The sequence below is a fragment of the Atractosteus spatula genome, chromosome 8 (genome assembly GCF_055471065.1).
Source record: "Atractosteus spatula isolate fAtrSpa1 chromosome 8, fAtrSpa1.hap1, whole genome shotgun sequence".
Lineage (NCBI taxonomy): Eukaryota > Metazoa > Chordata > Actinopteri > Semionotiformes > Lepisosteidae > Atractosteus > Atractosteus spatula.
In genome coordinates this window covers 56,056,474-56,070,870 of record NC_142713.1, presented here as the reverse complement: position 1 = coordinate 56,070,870, position 14,397 = coordinate 56,056,474, and the positions used below count along the sequence as shown (strand labels likewise).

General features: G+C 38.5%; 1 protein-coding gene across 5 annotated transcripts in view; it reads right to left on the bottom strand.

The window, feature by feature from the left end:
* Positions 1 to 496: 496 nt before the first annotated feature.
* Positions 497 to 14,397, bottom strand: part of abcc9 (ATP binding cassette subfamily C member 9) — a 70,641-nt gene continuing 56,740 nt past the window's right edge. For 2 of the 5 annotated variants that reach the window (XM_088923394.1, XM_088923395.1), the window contains exons 34-39: positions 11,235 to 11,343; positions 9,730 to 9,833; positions 8,316 to 8,449; positions 8,107 to 8,169; positions 6,784 to 6,962; positions 497 to 4,576 (exon numbers count right to left, since the gene is read on the bottom strand). In XM_088923394.1, coding sequence (XP_088779520.1) covers positions 6,825 to 6,962; positions 8,107 to 8,169; positions 8,316 to 8,449; positions 9,730 to 9,833; positions 11,235 to 11,343 — 548 coding nt within the window. In that variant the 3' untranslated portion in view covers positions 497 to 4,576; positions 6,784 to 6,824. The remainder of the gene's footprint in view (positions 4,577 to 6,783; positions 6,963 to 8,106; positions 8,170 to 8,315; positions 8,450 to 9,729; positions 9,834 to 11,234; positions 11,344 to 14,397) is intronic. The other 3 variants (XM_088923396.1, XM_088923397.1, XM_088923398.1) reach the window with 3 other exon arrangements.

The window sequence follows — 14,397 nt, the reverse complement described above, 5'->3', positions numbered from 1 at the left end:
TCTGTATTCAGTTATTCTAATTTTATTCAGTTTCATTAGCAAAGTCCTTCAGTCAATAATCCCTTAATATTTGTATTTTTAATTCAGAATATAGAAACAGCTGCTCTTCTGTTTCATGAGGAACACCAAAACTGTTAGGTTAATCCCTAACAGGTCTTCAGTGCATTTAAAGGAAGTCAAATAAACTGCACTGTACAAATTAGATATACTAGTGGCAAAATGAATATATTTATGTATCTAAATGTTTATGTTATTCACTACCTGCTTTCAAAGACATATAATTACTCGCTCCGCATCTTTTAAAAGCTCATGTTATTCTAAAAAAATCTCCCAAAATGCAAAAACACACACTCTGCTGAACCTGAGATAATGCATGATACAACTTATAACTCACACACTGCACTACATCATTTGTGACAAAGACACAGTACTGTTAACGCCACCTGAGTAGAGCCCAATAATGTCAGCAGCAGCTGAAGAGGATGCAGAAAATCAGTTTCACACAAAACACAATTTTTTATTGCCAGTAAAAGTTTCAAGTGTAAAAAACTGTACATTTGGTTAAATGTTCCATTTTAAACTGTCAAAAACATCCTAATTGATATGTACAGTTAAGACAAAAGGAAAATCAGTTATAAAGCTGAAAGGCAAATGCAAACTTGAATGAAAAAATGCAGTCGGAGCTGTTCCCCATTAAAAAGCAGAGATGAAAGGTAAAATCATAAAAGCTTTCTATCTCTTTACAGAGGTGTTTCCCTAGCTTAAACATATATTCTAGAGACAAAGGAAATCATCTTTATTAATGATATTTCTTCCTCACAACCCCAAAGTGAACGAAATACCTTTGCAGGCATCAGTGGTATTCTTCAGAAGAATCACAATGCTGGAAGAGAGTTTTGGTATAAAGAAGACAATTGTGAAAGCTACTGTAAGTATACACAACAGTAAAAAAAAAACAAGAATTGTACTCAAAGTATACAGTAGAATATATTATTTGGCACTGTGGTAAGGCAGAGCTGGATTCAGCAGAATTATACCTCATAACACACCAGACGCCTTTAAATTTTCCTTTAAGCCCAACTATAGAGTATCCTCATGATCTAATCAGAAAAGAAAAACCGATGATTTGTATCATCTCATATGAAGGTCTAAGGACTATTAATGGCTTTTAAGACAAATTCTGCAAAGCCATTAATATCTGCAGTTTAATGCAGATTTCAGAGACAGATAAAAGTGGATTGCATCTTCAAAGGAAAGATTTATGAGTCCAACTGTTCCATTATATATTTATCCATTCTATATGGTAGATAATGATTGTTATGTTCATATGTCACTTTTTCCATACAAATTACTCCATTTAAGGAAATCACCCAAAAGGAAGCTTTGCTTTCTCTTAAAGTGGTTAAGTATGCAACAGCCAGATACTGTAACACTTTCAAAAACAGATTTCAGTAGATTCAGGAGATATTTCATACCCATTCGGGTTGTGGTTTATGAGCTGTCTAAGCTAGAGATGTCCAAATCTGTTCTTTGGCGTTTTTCTGGCTTTGGTGCCCAGAGCTCTTAATTCATTATTTAAGATGTTCACATAATTTGTCAAAATGACCAATATTTCTGGTCTCCTGCCATTAAAATATCCTATAATTGAATCCAGTTAAATTTCAGCCACTGAGGACTTATACATGTAAGCCAGTACACATAAAATAAGTAATACTGTCTAAGATGCTCTTGTCTTGGATTTCTAGAGAATCTGCCTTTCACAGTGGTACAGTATGTAGCTACACTAGAAAAGACAGATTAGTAACCAGCAATAAAAGGGCCAGACGCAACGAACACACTCAAATGCTTCATGTGTTATCATTCTCAGGGAACATACTACAGTAGATATCATAAAAAGCAAAATGTATTATTTTACCATCCTACTGTATATGGATATCTTGGTAAATTTTACTTGGGAGGAAACTGCTCATTTGCATAGTCAGCTCTCACAAAAATGCCATGTGAATAATCAATATTTGTGCACATACCAATTTTCTTTTAAAATAAAAGCACCAAAGAGAAGGGGTGACAGAATTGATCAGAGCGGCCTTTGTAACTTTCGGCAGTAATAGGTAAGTTAATGTCCGTATGAAAGTTTTAATTGCACATTGCTGTGTATCCACCTTTAAAAGAATAACTCAGCATCCAAGTCCATCATTCCAAGTAAAGAAAAATATGAATAATCTGTTTATGTATACACACACATAACATGGATGATGCAAAAGTCTCAGACACCTTAAATTCAATCAGGAGTTAAAATATATGCATGTATGTTATGAGCAGCAACAATTTTGCTAGTGTTTTCACTACTGTAACAGCTTAGGCTGTTTTCAATACAGCTTAGTGTGTGAAAAGAAATCAAACTTGTCATTCTACAATCTTTAATTCACATTGGGTTCGAAAACATGATCATAACAACTCCACGTGAACTTTACATGAGTAGCTTCCATGTAGCGTTGTAGTTTACTAATAAAATCGAACTCTTTGTCAGTTGTCCTCATCATTATTTTTTGTTAGCTCAAAACATAATGGCTGAAATTTCAGTAGAAGATCACCACAGAATAGATTATATAATTAAATAAAGAAAAAACATTAAGTGACAGTATGAAACCTATGCAAATGTCTAAGACTTGTGCACAGGAGTGTATATATACAGAAACATTTAATATCTATAAAACAGACCCTCCTTCAGTGGTCCAGCATATTGTACCATACCTCGTCCTAGGGGAGAGAGTGAGCTTTGTAAATGACTCTTCTAATCACAATGGTTTTGTTTATAAAGCACACCTCCTTTGAGCAAATATTTCCCAAATACAAAAATCATAATGCCCATATAAAGACAAGACTCTAATAACTCTAATCTAAGCTAATCCTGTTGTGATTCGAGAGATGTATACAAAGAAGAGAAGCAATCCCTATTACTGTCTCGCTGAGTTATGCTTTGTTATTTCTGTTGACCTTGAAAACATGGCTATTGAAGCATAAGCAGGATGGACACAAACAGTTCAGTGACGGGCCAAAATATTTGGAACCTACATCTTCATTATAACCAACCATACCATCATTTGCATATGTGTATTATGCAAATACATTTGCATATCGTCACCAGAATGATTAAAGCTATTTTCTGTCCCACTCATGTTTTTACTCTTTCTCTCTTAGATTTATTAAACCAAAACAGAAGTTATGATTGCAAGGTACGCACAGCATGACCTGAAGGATATAATGGATTATTACATCTTCTGAAATTGTACAGTACACTGCAAGTAACAGTCGCATGTTGTGCTTTCATTTTTATTTTCTATGTTCAGAAGAAATCTGTTTCAAGTCTGTTACCATTCCTGATAAAATACGTTCAGTAACTAATTAACCAAATACCATCAGAATTATCTACCCAAGAAAACTGTAAAATTGATATTCTTTATATACTATTAATTACTTGAGAAAGTCACGTGTCTCCTAAGGTCTCTTTGCATCATGTAATTACCGTACAACAGTAGCCCAGTGCAAATGTGCAGAAAGCTCTGCGTGTACATGGATCAAGCAGAACCCTGTGTAGCGGATATCAGCATTAAATGATACAAAGCTTTGTGCATAATAAACTGGTACAACAGGTTGTGTTTCTTCTTTCAGTACATCGGGATAAGACTAAGGTGCTCTTAGGTACTGTACATGTCAGATACATTTGAGCAGCAGGGAATCTCATGTGATCATGGCTGTGCCCTTGATCTAATGAAGCAAACAAGAAAAGCTTCCAGGGATGTAAAGAGCAGCAGTCTGTTTCCCATGACTCAAGATAAAACATGAGAAGACCAACATACAGTAAAAGCACTTTTAAACCAGCCTTCTTTTCCTGCATTTGAAGAATGAAGCATTGCCTTTATTGCTTTTGCACAAAAATGTGAACGTATGTAGCACTTATCAACAGTAACAAAGATAAAAATATTTAAAGACTTTCTGTGATAGTTTTTTTAATAAAATACGACCATGCTCATAAAAATGTTCAATCAATTGATCAAACAATCAATAAATTCAATAAATTGCTATTGCATAAACTGCCCTTGTTGTGTTTCACAGTTACCTTGCTTAAAACATGTGTGTTTCCTGTAGATGCTCAAAGTGCTTCATATTGAGCCCTTTATCAAACATTTAACTTCATGTTATTTATTACTGAGGCAGTTGTTCAGTCATTTTAAGTCCATCTTCCTGACATGCCTGACATGTGGTCTTTTTTTAACTTACCATAAAGGAATTTTTCGATGGGCGTCACCAGGAAAAAAATACAATTTAAAGCACGACAGCTGATTGACTGATTAATTGATTGATAAATCTGGAGCCTGCTGTCTTGATTAAAGAGGCTGCCCTGGACACATGCAATGTGCAGAGGACAGGAGCTGAGCTACATGTCGGCCCTGACGAAGGAAGCAAAAATGCTGTCCTCTTGCTCCAGCAACATCTCAGGCTTGTCGTACTCCAGGATGTTCCCTCGCTTCATCACAATCACCAGGTCTGCCGTCAGGATAGTGTGAACACGATGCTGCAACACACGCATAACACACAGCATCAGAGCACAGTGGAGCCTTGAAGAGATATGAATATAAGATAAGTATGAATGGGAGGATGCCACTGGGCACAGTAACAGTGGCAGACCAGTGCTTCCCTCTGGACTACAACTTCGAAAACAACAAAACCACAGTAAGGTGACCAGTGGCACTGTGTTGTCGGAGGTGCGCTCCTCCAGGTGAGACATTAAACCAAGGTTCTGACTGCTTGATTATGAAAGATCCCCATGGCACTTTTCAAAAGAGTAAGACTGTTAACTCTGGTGTCCAGGCAAAATCCTGCTCTGGGATTATATAATCTGACCTTCCTAAATTCCCCTCTTAATTCAATTCAATTTGTTAAAGCAATATCTCTCCCATCTGTACTTGAACTGACATGGAGTGGGGCTGCTGGTGCATAATGGTGGGTGCAAAACTGGGTTCATGCATTATCAGGAACTAAGGCTTTGAACCGTTCAGTCAAGAACTTGTTTTACCCTTTTAATTTAATTGGATTTATCTATGCATTGGGTTTCTGTTTATTCAGATGCAATTAATAATACCAGTATTTTAGGATTCTTCCCTAGGACCAACAAACAATTTTATTTAAAACAATCAACAAAAATGTACAAGTACGACCCAGAAAAAATGGCTGTTTCTTTTGGACCATTTCCTAAATTGACATTTACAGCGTTTATGACCTCCAGCTCTTCTGTTCTTCCTCCAGCTGGGTGCCAAGTTGAGTTAGTTTTGAAACGTCTGTCACTAAAAAAAAAATTAGGCTTACTATCGTTTTTTCCATTCAAGTTATAAATGGCTTGCACACTCCCCAAGATCTCTCAGTTCAAAAATATAAATAAATTCTGAGTCAGTTTCAACTGTGGCCAAGTAGAATTTTTTCTGCTTATGAGGAAGGTCAAAACAAACAGGCCCTCAGAAAGTCCTGTTGTGGTCAAACTGCAGGAAGAATGCTTCATCCATAAACAAATCAGAGGGGTAGTTTTACCACAGTAGGAACGTCCATTGATAGGAGGAGTGCTGAGAAACAGTGGCTATCCAAGATCTGCACATACACTGTTTAAATATGATTTATTTGTATATTTTTGAAGGTTTATCATCAACTTCAGTTCGAGTTGATGCTGCAATATACATTTAAATGTAGATCAATTTTAAATCTAAAGCTCCCAATTTGACTTCATTAGATTTTGCCCTCTTCGAGTGATATACAGTATAATTGCTACTGCAACAGAAGACCCAGGAGTTTCTTCATTTAATCGGTTTTGTGGTTTTCTACAATCACACTGGTTTGTGCCTCCAAATGGCCTGCCGTATAGACAAACAGAAATGTTGAGACCTGAATCAAGTACAACACAACCAAACCTTCTGAGGACCAAAGGAATGTTTTAGTTTTATTGACAGACTAGCCAAAAATGTTGTGCTCAAAAAGGAAAATAATACATAAAATAACACCTGTGTTATTATACTGAGTGACAAGTGCACTTGTTGGTGGGGTTAAAATCACAACCTGAATAAAGTCTGTTCATGTTCTCAGGCAGGTCAGTAGAGTGTCAACAAGGCAGAAGCCATAATGCCCATAAAATCTGTGATTATCTCTGAAATCTCTGCTTAAATCCATCTGCACATGCCCAGCATTACAGGACTTGTAAAGGAAAACATAAACTAGATTAACATTCGCCCAAGGACCTTTCTTATAGTATATAGCAGTGTAAATCCCCTCTCCTCCACTGGGAACAGAGAAAACGATATTTTCAGATCAGATCAGTTTATTAGCCATATACAATTTCTTGCATTAGGAATTTGTCTTTTTGCATACCCCAACATGCTCTCCATGAGGCACACAGACAGGGAGAGAAACTTGGGGTCAGAGCACAGGGTCAGCCATTTATATGGTGCCCCTGGAGCAGTTGGGGTTAAGGGCCTTGCTCAGGGGCCCAATGGAGCAGGATTCCTCTGCCGGCCACAGGTGCAGATCTTTAGCCACAGAGCCACCGCTCCACCCCCTTTCAGTGTTTAAATGAATTGAATGACAACACTCCTGCAGTCCTCATTAGGTTTACCCACAGAAAAGCACAGCACTTGAGTTACTGGATAAAAGGTTAGAGGGTAGAAATGCAAATCTCACACTCTAGCTGAGGCCATGGATTGGACACTGGCAAAGGGGAGGGGCACAAAATCTACCAACCAGAGCACCTGGACTGGTGCAGCTGCAGAGCCGCGAAGGAGCTACTTGTGTGTCCGCACTAAAAGGGTGAAGAGGCTATCCTCCTGGGCCAGCAGATTGGCGGGAGTGTCACACTCGACTAAAATTCCCGAGGAGAAAACTAGAACCTGCGCAGCCTCCAGGATTGAGGACACGCGGTGCTGGAGAGGAGAGAGAGGTAGAGAAAAATAGACAGAAGGACAGGCAGCAAAGACACAAAGAAGAGAAATATCGTGGACAGGGAGGGGGTTGGGGCGGACACAAAGAGCACTGCAAGGAATTGAAAAACAATCAGTGAAAGATTCAGAGACAGAGAGAGAAACAGCTGGGGTCTGATAACTGGATTTATAATCATATCACAGGGAAGCCATAGAACCTGCTTTTATAGGCCTATATCATTGTATTTAAACAATTGCACACTTCATTTTCTTCTTTAACTATTTTTGCTGTTTTAGCTCATGGATTCATGATTTAAAATGAGTATATAGTCACTGCAAATCAGACTGAAATGTTGCAAATTATCTAAGTCTTTTACAATTACCTCAAATTTATTGTTGAGTGCTGAAGAAAGAGAGCTATAGCCTATTAGTGTCCTTTCTGTTCCAGAGTTCCGGTATTTTTGTAATGGAAAAAGGGGATTGAATAGAAATGCACACAAAAAAAAAACAATTTCTTTGAATATTTGTCTTTAAAAGAAATGACAAATTCTACTCCCTGCTTTTCAATATTCATTATTCAATAAGTCTCAAGTTTCAATTGACTAGTAAGTCCTTGCTCGATATAAATGCAATATGTCACCTCCATGTGATTTAAAAACAGAGAACAATTACAATTTATTAAGGTTCATGTATACTGGAACAAGTAAAAGTTTATTCCATGCCGAAACGTGAAAAAAAAAAGCAAGGTTTTGGCTGTGGAGCTTTCTTTGGGTGTGACCACACCCACACCCGAAGAAGGCTCCACAGCCGAAACCTTGTGTTTCTTTTCTTCTCTTTTCGGTATGGAATAAACCTTTACTTGTTCCTTTGCAGCCTACGCATGCTGACGCAGCTACCTACTTGAACAACTTCATGTATACTGGGTATTTTTATACTAGCTGAAGGAAGTGGTAAAAAGAACAGCAGGTTGAAAAAAGTTCAATCTATGGGAAAAAAAATTGACCCCCATATGTTAATGTAATTAAGATAAGATACGAATCAGATAAGAAGGATCACAGAACATAAAAGCAGGAGCTAATTGGAAAAAACATCAATTATTAACAGTCCTGCAAACCGTGATCTCCACTGCAGATGTCATGATACTTACAGCAATGGTCACAACAGTGCGATCTGAAAAGGCAGTCATCACAACCTTCTGCAAAATGTTCTCCTAGCAAAAAGAAAAAAACCAAATTGGATGACATAACCAATGCCACTGTCCGGTAATGACGTACAGTACAAATAGCTCGTCATAATTACTACGATAATTGTAATTATGGCAGAATAAAAAAGTGCAGCGTGGGAGTAGCGGCTCACCGTTGCCATGTCGATAGAGGCAGTCGCCTCGTCCATGATGAGGATGCTGCTCTTGCGGACGAAGGCCCGGGCCAGACAGAACAGCTGTCTCTGGCCCACACTGAAATTCTCCCCACCCTCTGTCACCATCGCATCTGCAACGCAGACAGCAGCTGAGACATGGCCGCCCAGTCACACTTCATAAAGCTGCTCTTCCGCTACAGCTTATTTTTACCGTAATGCGATTGAGAGTGTCCTGACCGGTGGTATTACGGTGTGGTATGGTGGAGCCACAGTACAGGACAGAAAAGCCGTACAGAGGGTTGTGAGGTCCGCGCAGAAAATCACTGGGACCAAGCTACCCTCCATGGACCGGATATATCTCGACCGCTGCCACAGCTGGGCTCGAGCTATACTTCAGGGCCCAGTTCACACCTGGGTTCTGGTAGGAGGTATTTCTCAGAACACTGATGAAAAGATTCAAAACCAGTTTCTTCCCTCAAGCAGTCCGCATCTTAAACAGCTCAAATTAGCACCTGCACATATCTGCACCTGCACTTTAAGGTACTGCACTGTTTGCACTATGTCCTGTCTTGGCTGTATTATAATGTAAATTGTCAAAAAATGTCTGTTTGTCATTTGTGCCTATTTTTTTTTCTGTAATGTTACTGGGTACAGCTGAATGAGTAAGCATTCCAATACACTTGTTGTATATAACAAATAAAGCAATCTTGAATCTTGGTACCATAATCACTGTTTATGTGTGTACTACTCCATCCACTTTCTAATTGCTTTATCTAATACAGCCTATCCTGGTAAGCAATGGGCTTACCCAAGGCAGGATACACCCTGGATGGATCTTCATTTTTCCCAGATGCCACTTAACCTGCCAGTATTTCTTTGGACTGTACCAGGAAACTGGAATACCCGAAGGAACCCATGTGAACTTGGGGAGAACATACGAACTGCACATTGATAGCACTCTGGGAATTAAGCCCAGGCCCCAGTGCTGCGAGGCAGCAATGCTAACCACTGCTCCACTGCGCCACCCCGTTTCTGCTACTAGTAATCATTTTTATAAGAGCACCTACTTACTTCCTTATTAGAGCACATTTGTCACAGTCCTTTCCACACAAGGACTGTAAAAAAAGTATTGTGCAAGTAAATGAGTCAGATATAATTTTGAAAGTTGAGAATATTTCTCTTTTTTATCAACTTTATTTTTATTTTGGTAACAAAAAATAAATAAACATAGCCAGTCCTGGGAATCCCGTAAACCAAACTCAGAAACTTGGGGACTGTAGACGGACCAACAATGCTTTCATATTTTTCTTCACTTGTCTCTCAGAGATGAATAATTTTTTCCCTGTCAATATTTGTCTTTTCTGATAGTGGTATCACTCTGTAATAAGTATTTGTGAAGCTGCTGCTTTACCTAGTCCTCCAGGAAGGGATTTGACCATGTTCTTCAGCTGGGCAATCTCTAGTGCCTCCCACAATCTGTCATCAGTACAGGTGCGCTCAGGGTCCAAGTTAAACCTGTAAAATTCAAGTTGCTAGTCAGCTGACTGTCCCACCAGCTCAGAGCAAGGCTCTTACAATTCCAGGGGACACAATCCCAGTATCAAGAGAAAACTTTGTTTAAGCCTTGTTTGTTTTGAATGACTTCATTCATTTATTGACTTCCAGTAAATAAAATAATAACAATATAGGATAATTGCTGTCAAACCATGAAATGGATTAGCTCCATACCTAAAGAGCTATAGAATGTAATAGGAGACAGAATAAACAGCATTAAACACCTGCAATTGTGCATGATGTGGATCTTTAGCATTACAAGCACTGGACTACTTTAATGCCCACTCCAATATGCTGAAAATAAGCTCATGTTCTACAATGTAGTGTTAGTGTAGTCTTATAGCATGCCAAACCAGTAAGAAATGAGGAGTATAGTAAAGTATAAAGAATCAAAATGTTAATTTCTCAATAATTGTTGGAAAGATGAAAAGGCTTCCATAATAGGAACTGCACGGGCTCTGAGTGAAAGCCGGAAGGCTCCAGGAATAGAGATCAGGAGGGATTTGCAATTGCAAGAACTAATGCTTCTGAATTCCTTCTGTTAACAACGTGTTCACTGGAGCATTGCATCATGTCCTCTCGGACTGTCTCACTGATTTACAAGCATGAGAATCAAACAGCCCATTACAGTCTGCAAAATGTCAAGAGTTTATTGATCCAAAAACTTCATCAGGCTATTTTTGAAAAGTTCAAGGAATCAACACATGCAGCATGGCTTCAACACATCCCTGACTCTTAGATTTAAATGTTATTTACAGTATCTGTCAAAAATCCACTACAGCATAAACATCAATGGTATACTAAATACCAGCTGTTGTATTGCAGCTCTGACTGTATCTCATAATTACAGTATGTGCAAAAGCATTTGACTTCAAATGCATCCTAAAAAGACAGAATGATTTTTGATACTGATTTTTTACATATACACTTCTTATCTTAAAAACATAGATTTTTGATATTCTTTTACAGTTTTAAAGCTACCGTACTTGCTTATATTATCTGGAAGATGTCCACTGTATATTTTTATTATGACATAGCAAGAAGATCTTCCACCTATGGCCAACAAACAGCAACAGGACATTTCTTTATAAAGCTTTGTTAAGAATACTATTTACAGTATGTAATAATTTGTGTGGGATAAATAAAGAGCAGGAAGTCATTTTTTTAGATTCCTGGCACAGGAAAGTAATACCAGGTTCAAGGAAATCTCATACCTGAGATTCACCCTCGTAGTTAAGCATGCAATGGGTTTCTTGTGTATTTATTCCCATAATGCAAAGTAAAGTGCACAGGAAGACCTCAAAAATGTTGGACGGGGCCCGCACCACATTGCTCAGACCTCAATCATACAGCCATACGCACCGAATAGATCCACTGAACAACACAGGGTCTTGCAGGATGATGGACAACCTGGATCGTAGTGTGTGCAGAGGCAGCTTGGAGATGTCAATACCATCAATGATAATTTTGCCTGTCAGTATAGAAGATCCCAAAACAACAGTTAATTTATTATGACATTTTAAGTCAAGCCTTCACTAAAAGAAACCAAGTAAATAGGGGGACTAGGAATGTTTTAAGGAAGGCTATGGATCACAAAAAACCTTTCAGCACAATTTGTAATCTCAAGAATTAAGAGGAACTGGTTGCTGAGTGGATCATCTGGTTTTAATACCTTTACCCCTGGTTGCCAAAGTTTAAATCATACCTAAGTTGCAAGTAAAATGCATTTGCAGACCATTAGTCTGACCATTAGTCCACAATGTAAAACCAATTAAATGTTTGACACAGCAGGTTTAGGCTGTCTACAGAAAACAAAAAGCCAGAGACTAGTGAGGCTGTGGAATTCATGTATCTTCAACCCCGACCGGATGGAGCATTCCCCTTGGGCTACATGGGTCGAAAAAAGAAAAGCCGGTCAGTTGCCTTCTGTTCCTATTTAGAACTGCTTGTGACAATTCTTGCCATGGAGTTTTAAGATAAATTAAAATAATACATTACAGCCACTAGCCAGACCTCAGATTGGCGATCCTCAAGTGCCCTTATGTATAAAAGGTTTCTCTTTTGTGATCTGTGTATTTCAGTTCTCAGACAGCCTTGGGGAACAAATTATTTACAATACTTAGCTGACTTATTGAATGTTATTTTTGTTGCATATTTTAACAGTTTATTGACAATGGTTTTTCAATAAAGTAACATGAGCTCCCTTGGCTATAGGTTTAAACAGTAACAAGGCTCACATTCCTTTTCCAAATACTTTCCATAGACTTTTTAAGGCATGTGTCCCACTGTCACACCAATGATTCCTATAATGATAACTCTTTGCATTCGTGTAGTGCTTTTCGATCCAAAGGATCCCAGAATGCATCAGGGAAGGGTCCTATGTTTGCTTTAGCTGAAGTGAAGCTTCCACCTGGGTGATGCTCAGTAGCCATGTGTGGGAATCTGGAACAATGCTGTTGAAACTGATACCCTGACTTATTTAAAGAAATGGCTGGATGAGATCCTTGGATCCATTTGCTACTATGTACCAAACAGGCTAGATTGAATTGAGTGGCCTCCTCTATATCCTTTCATATGGTTCCAACAGCTACATGAGAAAACAAGTTTTGAAAACCATCATAAAATCCAGTTCTACTTTTATCATGTGAGTTTCCTGGACACGTGGAGGTACAGGAACTGAGAAACCACTTAAAAAATGAAAAACTGGCAAATTCCAACAATTTATGGAGCTTTCCACCCCAGAGAGAGAGGACAGAGATAGAGAGTAGGTGCTTCCAAGTGGTGAAGGGTATTAGAATACAGCAGCCTATCCCCACATCACATCATCGGATCCTCATCATCACACAATGGAAACAGACAGCCAGTACTTGGAAGGTCAACACCACCATCCCAGATTCTCAGGGTCAAACACCAGTCTCAACAACTTCAAATCCTGCCAGTGCCACTAAAACACTAAAAGAGAGCTCTGACATGAATCAATGACACTGATCAACAGTATGCTGTTTCCCTTAGTTGTCAGACAAGCCTAGTCAACCTTAACTGCTGCTCCATCTGAACATACTAAACTAGGATTCAGATCCATACCCTGTAACAAACTAAAATATTTATTCAATGCATATATTTATTCCATTTTAGCCTTCAATAAATGTATTCTTGCAAGAAGCAAGTATATGAAATCTGATCTGGAACAGCAACAGAGAGATGCATCAAGCATCATCTCTGGAGTTTAGGTGGCTAAGCTGGAAAAATAATTCTTCACTACCTAGTAAATGCAGGTGAAGCTCCAATTGTTGTTCTTCAAGTCAGGACAAAACATTGGCATAAGAAGCATTCTTGCCACATATACCAAGTTCAAAGACCATGGAATCACACTAAAGAGCAGGATTAAATCAGTAGTTTTCTCATGAAACAAGGAAGTATGTATCATGCAGAGGAAGCTAGAACATTTAATCCATAAGCACAAGAAACAGCTGCAAAGATGTGCATGTCTGCTCATGTAAGATCTGCACATCTTCTGCACATTTCTCACAAAATATGTGCAGAAGAAGGCTTTATGTTTCTCGAGCCCTCAAACCTTTCTACGTCTAAGACTGTTTGTACAGATGGGATGGATTACATCTAAATGGGAGGGTTTCCAGTCAATGCGCGCCAAAGATCTAGAAACTGCAAAATATGTCAACTAGAATAGAAAGGGGGGTGAAATCAAAGAAAATCTGCAATGAAGCCACACAGGAAGCACAGCCAAAAAGAGAAATATAAAAGGTCCAGGTAATTATATGTTGACCAGAATTATTAGGAACACAATGCATGAGACAGAGGGGAATGCATTCATAGGGAATTGCAACATAATTAGGAATACTGAAATATGGGTAACAGAGAGATACAGTATCATGTAAAAAGAGTAAGTGAAAAATACAAGATAGATAGAAGAGGTTTACGCCCTGCAAATGTTTAAGCCTCTTAGCCAGGTCATCCTTGAAAATGGGAATTGACTTTTCCAGTTAAAAAAAAAATACTGGGAGATTTCAGTTCTTCACACATAAATTAGAATAGCATCTTGGGGAATATGGGAGCTGAAATCGAGACAGTTGAATGGATAATGATTGATTCCTAACCTGGGTTAAGGTTAGGGTCCAGCTCACTGTGACCATGTATTGGGCTAAATGGTTATAGAAAATAAATGTGGAACAAGACACCAGCCAAGCTGTTGAACCTGATACTGTGAGTTCCCATAAAAACTGGCTGGATGAGTTATCTCAAATCAATTAGTCACCAGCAAAATTAGGCTGAATGGCTTCATCCTATTTCTAACCTTTTTTGAACTGTAAGTGAAATACTAAATATTTGAAGCTAAGTCTCATGGCTTTTCTTTACAAAACAGAAAGTCCGTAGTGCAGAAATATACCCATGGGACAATGACACAATGCTTTTACTGAAACCAGCATGACCAGGGTGGACCACAGCATTATTTTAATGTGCTGATAAGTACCTGGGACTTTCTTCACACACTTACATATGCCACAAT